General features: G+C 33.8%; 1 protein-coding gene across 1 annotated transcript; it reads left to right on the top strand.

Annotated features, from left to right (window-relative positions):
• The first annotated feature begins 856 nt into the window (after nucleotides 1-856).
• LOC106717615 (neuronal acetylcholine receptor subunit alpha-10) lies at nucleotides 857-11,131 on the top strand. The gene is made up of 11 exons (XM_014511502.2): nucleotides 857-923; nucleotides 3,302-3,441; nucleotides 5,213-5,367; nucleotides 5,973-6,156; nucleotides 7,087-7,303; nucleotides 7,741-7,875; nucleotides 8,646-8,724; nucleotides 9,034-9,130; nucleotides 9,458-9,650; nucleotides 9,902-10,095; nucleotides 11,000-11,131. Exons 1-11 carry the CDS (start codon nucleotides 866-868, stop codon nucleotides 11,129-11,131), a joined length of 1,584 nt encoding a protein of 527 aa, XP_014366988.1. The 5' UTR covers nucleotides 857-865.
• The last annotated feature ends 1,445 nt before the right edge of the window (nucleotides 11,132-12,576 follow it).

Here is a 12,576-nt window from a genome sequence, read left to right as displayed (position 1 = left end):
TTGCGTAAGTTATGTAAAGTGTTTTGTTAAAGATAGGAAAGGGGAGGCGAATCGGGGATTTTGAGAGTTACAAGATCATGGCAGTAATACATAAGGGGGAACGTTGCACCCAATCAAGTATAATCACACAGAACTCTTATAGCCGCGCTTTTAGGGCAGCTGGTCAGAATCATAACTACCACGCTCGAGTCAATACCAACATCCCCGCTTCGCCTCCCCAACTATTTATTACAATATAATATAATTTTTGTATTTGAAATTCAGCTTATCTGAAATTAAATTCAGAAGTTGTTAATTTGATTGGTAAAATACTCGAATTCGATATACAAAAGCCTGAATTTGAAGTGTCAAAGTTCGTTGAAAATGATTAAATTAGATTTGCTATTAGATTAAAATAGTCTTGCACGCAGTTAAAATTGTATTTTTTTAAAATTAAGCTAAAGTTTTGTCTATGAGTATTAGGGCGGCATAGGCGTGAGAAGCGTGCTGCGACGGCAGGCGATCTTGGTTGGGAGTTGAGAGATCCGTCATGTCATCAGTGCGCCAGCCGCCGCGGCCGTCGCACGGCTGTCTGCTCCCGAATATCACTCACGTCGTTAATCACGTTTTACGGACGTTATAAAAACTTTATTGTGTAAATCTTTTTCCTTGCTGTCTCATCGAATTTTTTCTGTTATTTGCTTGGTATATAAAAAGTGGTTTTACTTAGTTTGAACTTGGTGGTAAAATCATGATTATTACAAGTAAATATGTGGCTTTAACTATGAAAAGTTAACAACATCAATTGGAAATTCTCCACTTTTTTTTGATTCTGAAAGTTATGTTGATTAAATTAAGTAAATGAAAGTTGCGTGAAGTGATTGAAATGTTATCAGTTATGTTCCGGCGCTGCATTTGGATAGTTTTGTCATTTTATTTGAAAGGTAAGCATAATAATATGAATATGATCAAATAAGTATATTTATTTAATATTGCACGTCACGCCAACAACCCGGAGGGCTCTATTGAAAGGCTACCTTGAACTTGGTAAGAAAATATTTCGTTAATGTTAAATTCGATTGTACACATTTTAACAAAGTTTTCTTCTAAATAGTTTCTGAAACACAAAATTCAGATAACTTGCAATTGAGTGAACCTAAGATGTCCCCTTTATTCTGTTCAAATCTTTTGGCTACGTGACGTGTAGGAAACAATTTTTAATTAAATACATAGCTATTACTAAATGCCTTTTGGCCTATTACGTGTTTGTAGAGAAGTCGGGATTGCATTTTGAGTTGTACCAAATAAGTTATTATGATATTTTCAAGTTCTTCAAAGTCTATAAAAATGTATGATTATACTCGATGAGCTCAATGTAAATATGCGTACTTAGTTATTTTTTTGTCCGGCGCTGTACTGACCATCACAATACAAATCGCTTGTGAGAGATTAGCCTACATTAAGTTATAATACACTAGCTTTTACCCTTGACTCCGTCCGCGCGGAATAAAAAATAGAAAACGGAGTAAAAATTATCCAATGTCCTTTTCCTGGTTCTAAGCTACCTGCCCACCAATTTTCAGTCAAATCGATTCAGCCGTTCTTGAGTTATAAATGGTGTAACTAACACGACTTTCTTTTATATATATAGACTGGCTGTCGCCTGCGACTCCGTCCGCGCGCAGTTAAAAAATGGCGCGCATTAAAAAATAGATGTTGGCCGATTCTCAGACCTACTGAATATGCTCACAAAATTTCATGAGAATCGGTCAAGCCGTTTCGTAGGAGTACGGGAACGAAAACTGTGACACGAGAATTTTATATATTAGATTATTTAAACGGATATTAATTGTTAGAACTAAGTAGTAAAATAATAACTTGATACGGTCGAGCCGCATATTCAAAACTTCTAAGTCACGTTAACATATGGAACCGTGGGTAGTTGTAACTTTTTTAAAACGCTAAATAGAAGAATTTTGTCTCCAGCTTTGTTGTTTTCCAAGTTTCTCATAATCGCCGTACAAAAATAAAATGTCTATTTGTCTGTAAATTCTCGAGTTTTTTAAGTTTTATGGTCACTATTAATGGATTCAAACCATCTTAGAGCATACTATGCTGAGACAAAATGAATCGCTTCCTCATTTCGTAACTTTAATGTTTACTATTATGTTTATGTGGACTTAAAATTGAGTTCAGTTTTAAAAGTCTGACCTCACTATAAAACAATGTGAAATGAAGCAATTTAGTCAGTAATCTGAAGTGAATACTAAATACTGAGAATATCTGCTCGCGTACAAAGCTGTGCACGAGCACATGTGGTTTTGTTGGGTTAGATCAAATCTACAGATTCCTAGAGATTCCTAAAGAAGATATCATATCTCATATTTGTATAGGTGAATATGTTATATTACAATCTTTATAGGATACAGCAGTGCCAATAAATCCAATCTAAGAGTACACAAATCTACAAATAATATAAATAACCGGTTCCTGAAAATTAAATTTGAAGTTAACAACTTGTGATCCATACGTAGGTTTCATATGAAAAGAAAAAAGATATTCGTGTCTTTTCTTGCCACATTAAATGAGTAAACGTTATTTATAAACTTGTATTTTTACTTCATCATTTGGAAAACTCATCATCTTTTTCAACATTTTCCACATAATAGGGGATCGGTGTAGTGGAAAGAAAAATGTCATTGAAATTAGAACAAGCCTTTCATGCTACGGCCGATGGAGACTAAAAGAATTCCATCATAAAATACCGCAGAAAGCTTTCGTAGGCTAAATTTCGCTTATATTTATTCAATGTTACCGAGAATAGCAAGTTTTATGGAGTAAGTATATAAAACAAATATTGTCTTTTATAACCTTTTAGAAAAAGGTAATGTGTACGTACCTTTTAGATCCTTTTGCTGTAACTAATTATCTTTCTCCTTTGAAAATGTTGTACTGTATAATACTAACGTCGAAAACAGAGATCCAGGACTGACCTTTTTACATTAATATCAAATTAGCGGCACGCTTGCGTTACCTTGAAGTAACCAATAGTAACAAAGATTTCGTTTCAACAAACACCTCCAGGAATTAATGAAGTATTTATTTGCATAATAATATTGTACTCGTACTGTTATGAATATTCGAAGGAATATGTAATGTTCAGTAAATTTATTTATTTATTCATTTGTAGCGTAATACTATTTGGCAACTTTTTGATAAATATTTGAACTTTTTATGTTACATGAGATGCGAAAGACTGCCTCCAAGAATCAGGGCCTGTTTTCATCAACTCTATTATATTTAGAAATATTTCTATTTGCAGGTACATGTGGGTGTGACGAAGAGTACAAATTGATTCGACATTTAATGCAGAAATACGACGCATCAGTTCGGCCTGTGGAAAACTCTTCACAACCCTTGCTGGTTACATTTGGTGTGTCGCTGCATCACATTATAGACGTGGTATGTATATTTTAATCAAATTTTCTACGTTTTTAATTAGCAATCTTAAACAAAACCTTAAAACAGCACAAATTTAAACTCTTTTATTGTAACCTGTTACTTCTTTATTCATGAAGATATTTTAGGTGGGTACTAGGTAGTTTGCCTACAATATTGCTTCAAAAGCATTAAGTTTTTCAAAAATAACCACGAGTGAAAAATTTTGACCTTCAATATCTAAAGACAGCAAACGGCTAGGAACTTCCAGCAATATTGTAACCGAAGACCAACATTACCTGCACGGTATTTCATGTCGCCTAGCGGACGATCCGTCCAACCTTTGGTTGAACTTTGGTTAAATGTCAGATGTACACCTCCGTAGAGTGAATTTCTCTTACGATAATAGGCAATTAGTATCAAATTAACTAATGTCTATATTCTGAAGTATCATGTTATCCTTCTAGTTACAAAGAAAAGTCGGATGGGTAATTTAAATCCTTGTAAATTTTGTTATGAAATAGTTTATATATGAAGCAGGTAAACGATCAAAGTGATTTTTCTCGTAGTTGTTTTTCATAAGGTATAAATTGATTTGAAAACCCTCATGAATACACAATTGCAGGGTTGATTTATTAAGGTGTCTCGTTGCAGCCAATTTATTTGAAGGAAATAACAAGCATGATTTTCCTCATACGTTCGATATTACAATAGTTTATTCTAAAATTACCATTTAGATAATAAATAGGTAACTATGGTCGTTGAAGTGAAACTAAATCCATAGAACCGACTAGTCTAGTACACTATAAGAATATTTTCCGTAATCCTTTAATTGGTTAATTATTTTTCCTGTAAGTATACCACTTTAAGGAGATAAAAGATTTTACAACCTCAACGGAAACGAATAACGAGTAGTTAGATTGGTAATAAAGATTTTTTTTTCAATTCCTATATCAATAAAACAATTTCTTTTTGAAACAATATTTACAAGTATTTCGGCAGTTTTGCAGTTGGACATAATTTACACATTTCCAAATACATATATATACACATATATCGATCTTTCTTAGTATCCGATCATCATAATTCCTTTTATATTGGTCAATACGAATCCACAAATCTCCACATAATTATTTCAGCTTCGGCAACCCACACGAAATACAATAATAGATTTCTCGATATATTGGATGCGTTCATGCGAGATGTGATCATCCGGTCCTTTTCATTATTTTTTCTAATTCTACTCTTAATAATAGAGATATTTAGATATGTACGTTTAGTTTACTTGTTAGATGTATGTTAAATTATTTTATCTTTATCTCGCATAACAAAGACTTCTAAGATCTTTTGTTTTAAACGTGGGTTTCTGTTTTCTGAAGGGATGGCAATATGTTTTTGTAGAGGCTTGCGTCAGTAGAAATCCATGGCAATGATTATGTCACACAAATGTTCTGTTTATAAATGTCCAAAGCAACTGTAACAAGATAAAACATGTCCGAATCTCCGGTTCCAGATTATTTGTGGGACAATGAGACCTAAAACATGAAATTCAACATCATAATATTAAACAGCAATATCTTTGTAATAAAATAACAAATGTATAAATTAACAGTTTACAGAGAATATTTCTTAAGCACCTTTTACCAAAAATTTTTTAAAATTCTGTTTTCGGTTCAGCTTGACGCAATTCATGTTTTCAACAAAAGTTCATTGTCCATCGATGATTAATGAGGTTGCGGTTATTTTCTAAGCCGACAGAGATGACAAATGTTCGTTTACCTTTACACTTCTGCAGGAAGAAAAAGATCAACTTCTCACGACTAATTGCTGGATCACTCAGATCTGGACGGACTATCATCTGAGATGGAATGCCAGCGATTTCGATGGAATCAGTGTTATAAGAATACCTTACGAAAGAGTATGGAGACCGGATATTATATTATATAATAAGTGAGTATTTTCTTTAGGTACACTTCCGGCTATCAGAAGACAGTTCCCCATAATTCACTCAGACTCTTGTGAGGCGAAACAGTTGGGCAGCGCTCGTATTGTGGGTCTACTCATTGATTTTACGTGGCCAGGGTTATAGCCACAAAGTAGATAGTGTAAATCAATTTATAAATAGACTGTGAACAATTCACCCCGTAAACATAATATTGTTTTTTCTGATTCTGTGTAAATCCTTTAAATCTTTTTTCTTCGCTATAACTTGTTTTGAAATTACGTAGCAATTAATTATGCAGACACAAAAACCTTAAATTTGTGACCATATTGAAATTACCTATGTTGCAAAATCGAAAACAATGTAATTCAATACACAGTTTCGGAATACCGTTATTATTAATGAAGCACTTATCTTACGCCATGTTAAATATAATAAAATAAGGGAAAAATTATCCGAAAATCAATTTACGAAAGTATCCATTAACGTATCTACCAAGGTTCGGTTTTCTCAGTGATATAAAATTGCAAATCTTTTTAAATGTATGAATAAACATGTACTTGCCCAAAAACTATTTAGAAAAAGATATTTAAGTACTATACTTTGTAAACAGTGCTGACCCCAACTACAAATCAGCGGTAATCAACACTAATGTCATAGTGAAGCATACAGGTGAGGTGACCTGGCTGAGTCACGGCATTTATGTCTCGGTTTGTGACATCAACGTTGAGCAGTTCCCATTTGACATCCAGTTGTGCACTATGAAATGGGCTTCATGGACATATGACGGATTTCAGGTGACTTTTTTATATTTAATTTGATAGAGATAATAAATAAAATGGTCTTCAAAATATAACGTCATCATCATCTCCCTGTCATTGTCCACTTACGTAGGGTCAGCGCATCAGATTTCCGTCCTCCAAATTAATCTATCTAAAGGGACTGACTTTAGTCGTCGCTCCCTTCTTAATCATGTCACCTTTCACGAAATCCATCCATTTCAAACCACTATGCCTTCATACCCTCATACTTAAAGTTCAATTTACTAAATAAAATATAACAATCAATAAATATAAGGACTACATGTTTGCAAACCTCGGAACAAAAAGGGTACCCCCGTCATTTGTTTTCCAGCTTGTTGCCACGGCTGTCACTGTCTAGATAATAAATCCGCTCAAAAGCTTCCCTTGTATTGCGTTTTCCGCGAGTTCCTCTTGTTAATATGGAAATTAGTTTTCAAAATAACCCTTGTCAATTTAATTCCGGTTACTAAATATTTAGTCTTTATATTTAAAAGTGTTACATGAAATTTTGAGAGATGTACTTTAATAATCTACATTTTTTAATAGATGAAATAACGTAGAGAACAGCTCTAGCAATATTAAACTTTAAAGCCGTATTAAAACTTTTGAACCAGATAAGCTTAATACTAGCTTTACAAAACTTGGATAGATGTAAATTTTCAGCTTTTTATGTATCAATGATATTATACATGAATGATAAAGATGAAAATGTTTCAAACATAAAGAAATCAGTTTTCAATATTATAAACACAAGCTAATAGAACTCATGCAAATGATGATGAGTTTTGTACAAATATTTAATGTATAAACAAACTGGTCCTTAAGATAGTTAAATTGAAATCTGTTTATTTCTATTACATAAATTTGTTACTTTGGTTGTGAAGATTTTATTTCCTTTTGCAAGAAATATAAATGATGTTTTAGTTGGACTTAATAAAACAATTTGACGAAGGCGACACAACGAATTATCAAACGAACGGCGAATTTGATTTGGTGAGCTTCGAAGCGATCAGACACGATCAGTACTATTCGTGCTGCGTCGAGCCTTACCCAGATATAACGTATGTAATCAAACTGCGACGCAGACCCATGTTCTATGTATTCAATCTTATATTACCATGTTTACTCATAAATGGAATTGGTAAGTTATTTATCTTTCAATTATTTATATACTAGGTGTCGCCCGTCCGCGCGGAATTAAAAAATAAAAACTTAATAAGTAGCATATGTGCTCTTCCAAACTATGTTCCACATCTGTGCCTAATTTTATCAAGATACGTTGAGCCGTTCCGGAGATACCTTAAAACAAACATCCATCCATCTAAACATTCGAATTTACAACATAAGTAATATTTTATTTTATTTAAGGACAATTAATAAATTTGAAATACAGATTTTTTTTCATGGATATTAGTAACTTGGGTTCCTGTCTATAGATGAGTGGAATATTTTTTTTTAATAGTAACTTTTGAAATGAAAGTTTAAAAACTCCTGCGACATAGTTGGACGACATTGAACTAACTATGCGTTAGTTGTAACGTTTGGTTATTTTTTTAAAATTGTATTCTTTGTTTTTAGCTCTTCTAGTGTTTTATGTACCATCAGAGTCAGGAGAGAAAGTAACTTTAGGAATAAGTGCTTTGCTTTCGATGACTGTATTCCTAATGACTATAAGGGATACATTACCACCGACGGAAAAGACACCGTTAATAAGTAAGAATTCACTTATAATTATGAACATAACTGTAAACGTGACATTTTTATCAAAATAATAAGGTAAAGAATTAAATATTAGTAGAAAAGTAAATAGCAATTTGTTTTCACTCAATAATCTTTTTATCTGATGTTAAGTAGCGACGTGATCGATGAACGTTGGGGGATGAGGAATGTTGGGAGATGAGGAACATTAAGGAATTGGTCACAGTACAATCTCTGACAAATAGACACTAGCTATATGTTTAACGCTCGTTAGTAGAAAAGAGTCGGTAAATTATATTATTCTGCACATTCCAAAGAAAATGTATGAGTGAAATACTGGACCACTTTAAAGGTTACACTGATTAAGGTTAAATTCATACTTAAGAGGTTAATTTTCTCTTGATTATAGATGTCATAATACCTATATCACCTCTTTGTAAATTATATTCAATTGTTCGTAAGATTTTAATTGTAACCGATAATTGGGCCATGTTTAGTAATTCGAACTGAATTTATTGTATTGATTACAGAGTGAAAATATTAATTAAACAGTAATTTTCACGTTTGAATTAGAAATGTTATTCTTGAATGTTTGAGCAGAATAAAGTTTTTGAAAACTAACTGAAATGCAATGTTCTTTTTGTCTACATTTATAAAGAACAATGGTTTTTTTTTTTGTTGATTCAATATTATAATCGTTTTTATTTTTTATTTTTTTTTATTTTAAGAGTTCGTGAAAATGTTAGTCATGTTTGATAAGATTATGTTTTTTAAAATTCTTGCAGGTCTTTACTACGGAGTCAGTACGTGTTTGGTTTCATTTTCAGCATCGCTTTCAGTGGTAACTCTTAACATATCTTACAGGCGAGTCTACTTTTTATTAGTTTGAATCATTCTTGAAATATGTAATATTTACTTGAACTTCTGGTTCAGATAGATAATAATAGTATTTTCAAAAAAATTACGTTTGCAAAATCTGAATAAGAGAGCAGGGCTTGTTCCATTCGTTAGATTTGTTGCGAGATGCAGTTAGGTTGTACTTTTTAGTAATGAATGTAAAAAACGACACAGATTTGTATAAGTGGTAATCTAGAGTTATGATCCGAGTCCGCAAACTTGAGCTTTTGTTAATGGTTGGGAGACAATAGCGCGAAGGTGTGTTATTGTTCGTAGAGGAGTGAGAGGGCAGCCAGTGCCGGCAGCGCTGCGCGAGCTGGTGCTACAGCGCCTTGCACGCCTGCTCTTCATCAACTTTGACACTGACACCAAGGTAGCTTACACCAACTATATCTAATATATCACATATTGAATTTATAGAAACAAAATTATTAAACAACACTGAAATCTATATCCCATTGTGGCTATGTGCTGAATATAATGCTTGGAGAACTCTCCATCAATTAAGTAAATGAAATTATTCTATATTGACGTGATCTACTACAGGTACCGAGTTAAACGAATTAGAATAAAGGTCACAAGTTCATAACAATTCACGGTTAAGGGCACCACTAGAACTAGAAAGTGAAAACAGATTTTGTAATTCACGACACTCTTAAATACTCACTCTATTTGGAAGTTTTTCCGTTCTTTGTGACAGCAGGGAGACAGTCCCCCGGCGGTGGCGTGCGTGCAGGTAAACCCTCGCACGGGTTCGCGGCTCAAGTCAGAGGCGCGTTGCGAGCGCTGCGACACCTACCACGCTTGCCATGCCTGCCACGGCTGCGACAGCTCGCCTGCGCCCCCCGGGCCTGCTTCGCCGCGCTTCCCACGCCCAAACATAAACCATCTAAGTATGTCCTGTTTGTAATAAATTATTTTCAAATAATAGCTACAGAAAGGACAGTCAACAAACTGTTGCCATAATAAAATTCACATTTTATCAGTGTAATATAATACATACAAAAACAAAGTGTTATTCTGTAATATTGTGTTTATCTATGAAATAAGATGAAGTTGAAATACATTTAAAGATATAGTACAAAGTTTTAGTTGGGCTTTGTTCCTATATGAAGACGAGAGATAGAGCATTATAATTTCAAAGGTCGTACGGGTCCGGCGGTAAACTCCCCATCAAGTCCACCGCTGGGGGGCGAAGTGTTTGGGGGCGGGATAGGTGGCGCTGGTGCGTGCGCGCGTTGTGTGTGTTGCTGCACGCTGCGCGACGCCGCCGCACGGCACGAGCAGCGCGTCGCCGCCAACGAGCGCCTCGAGCGAGCCAATCTCGAGTGGAAACAGGTATGTTATACTTGCTTGGTATTGCCAAATATACTTTGAAACTATTAAATTAACATTTTTTGACTATTAAAGACATTTAAAGTTGAAACTGACCTAAAATAATAGAGTAAGTACACAAATATCAACTTATTAGATTAAAAAACGAACATCGAAGGATTGATAAAAAGTCTACATCTTTTTTCATATTTTTTTGGAAACATATTCGATAGGTTATTACTCTCACTAATTTTTAAAGTAAGAAATGTAACTAACATCAACTAGAAGAATAGTAGAGTTTCGACAATTGCTATTCTATACTATTGGATACAGCCGTTTCCTATCGAATCGTGGTTAAACTTTTCATTGACATATTCTGACTAACTTTACGTAGCACATTCATCCAAGTTCATCCGCATTAGTACCGCAACGAACTGAGGGATTCGCTCTCAAAAACGAAATAAAAATTATTTTGTACCAGAATATGACGTTACCTAAAAACATATTCGTATATGAATAAACTGTTTTCGTATTAATTTAGAAAAGAATCTAAAATGAGCACCTGGGTGTCGCGAGTATTTTATATTCTGCGGCTTCTATTCGCGCGGCGACAGATAATAAAAATGTGTAATAATTCAGCCCGAGATATTATTTAAAATACAAATTTTGACAGACACCAGTGGTGGAACGTTTTTTTTTATCACGCTTATTATATGTAATGTAATGTGTAAAAGAGCCTTTTAAACTATATTTTTCTTACTTCGAAAAATTACTTACTAAGGCAATACATACACGTCCATACGGAGGGAGAGGCTGAAATCAACTACGCTGGCTCAGTGCGGACTGTATGAATTCCCAGCCTCTTCGTGTTTCTTTTTTCGTATATCAACTTATGATTTATAAAAATAACACTGTTTTGTTTTGTCAGGTGGCCGTAGTCGCCGATCGAGCTTTGCTTGCCGTCTTCGTGTTGATGACCACCATAGCTACGGCGGCCATTTTGTTACCCCAGCTGCAGAATTTACACGTAGGCAATACGCCACTCAAACCACCCACTTAAGTTATTACATGGTTGTTAAATAATTTTGAAATTAACTAAAACATCATTTATTTTCAACTAGGGTTTTTCTTTGATCTCATTTAAATATTTAAACTTGATGTGCCATGTAAAAAATAAGTTATAAATTGATATAATATTTATCGTTGGGTAAAACTTTCTTTTTTCTTTTATATATTTTTTCTTGTTTAAATAGAGTCTGTTTTTGCCAGTTTTTTCAATGAAAATAAGAGAGGTGATGTGTTTTGTTTTTTAATGATTTTTAGTAGTGCGAATCCTCTTTAAATAGATGTCATTTGTTTTTGCTCGGTTTGAAGGTCGGTGTAGATTTTGAGCCAAACCGCATACCAAAATAGTAAGATTTGGTTGTTGTACATAAGTTGTTATTCATAGTCATAAGTTAAATACATTTTGTAAATATTGTTAAAGAAAATTCATTTAAATATTTTACCTAGTTAAAATTTATTATAATGTAATTTTCAACGTTTATTTAATTGTGAAATGTTATTTCGAATCGACGAGATGTCTTTCATTTGAATTAATAACGATTGAAGACAAAATCTGAATAAGGAAAGTTCTGGATATTTTTAATAGTCAATCCTCTTTGAATTTATTAAAGTTATTTAGTTCTTGAGTAAATTAAACCAAAATAATCAAACTACTGAAAGAGAAAACCAAACACCTAAAAAAATACAAATTATATAAGAACATCAGTGACTCAAATTCTTATAATATTTTAAAGAAGCGAGCTGTTGAAATGGAAGAGGATATGTTTCGTAAATATATAAGTTGTATTGAAAACAACATACAAAAAAATCCAAAGGCCTTTTGGTCTTACATTAAATCTAAAAAGCAAGCCAACTCCTATCCCTCGCAACTGAAATTCGGGCACCGACATGCAAGTAAAGTAGATGAGATTTGTAATTTGTTCGCCGAGTACTTTCACTCTTCCTTCTTGCAGCCTTCCGCTACGCAAACCCCAGCCTCTTCCTCATATGAGCCTAATTTACCGGATTTCAGCGCGGACATAGGCACCGTAGAAGTACTAGATACCGAAGTCGAAAAACTGTTTAAAACCTTAGACCTAAATAAATCAGCAGGCCCAGACGGCATACCCCCTATCTTTATCTATAACTGTGCGAAAAGCTTAACAATTCCACTTAGTATGTTATACAGGCGTTCACTTAATGAAGGAGTAATGCCTTCTATATGGAAGTCTGCCTACATAACACCAATACATAAGAAAGGACCGAAAAATGACATTACAAATTACAGGCCAATCTCGAAATTATGTATTTTTGCCAAGGTTCTGGAAAAAATAGTACACAAACAATTATACTTCACTTTGAAACACACTTTTAGCTCAGAACAGCACGGTTTTCTTAGGGGTAGGTCCACAACATCGAACCTCATACTCTGTGGTGAGTTTCTATCCGAACATATGTCTG

This window comes from Papilio machaon, chromosome 2 (genome assembly GCF_912999745.1).
Source record: "Papilio machaon chromosome 2, ilPapMach1.1, whole genome shotgun sequence".
In the NCBI taxonomy this organism is placed as follows: Eukaryota; Metazoa; Arthropoda; class Insecta; order Lepidoptera; family Papilionidae; genus Papilio; species Papilio machaon.
The sequence above is the reverse complement of the archived record's forward strand: the minus strand, read 5'-3'. Positions and strand labels throughout refer to the sequence as shown.

Coding starts and splice junctions, on each gene's coding strand:
- LOC106717615 (XM_014511502.2), top strand. CDS start 866: ATGTTATCAGTTATGTTCCGGCGCTGCATTTGGATAGTTTTGTCATTT. Junction 3,442..5,212: donor TGCATCACATTATAGACGTG/GTATGTATATTT, acceptor ACACTTCTGCAG/GAAGAAAAAGATCAACTTCT. Junction 8,725..9,033: donor ACTCTTAACATATCTTACAG/GCGAGTCTACTT, acceptor TATTGTTCGTAG/AGGAGTGAGAGGGCAGCCAG.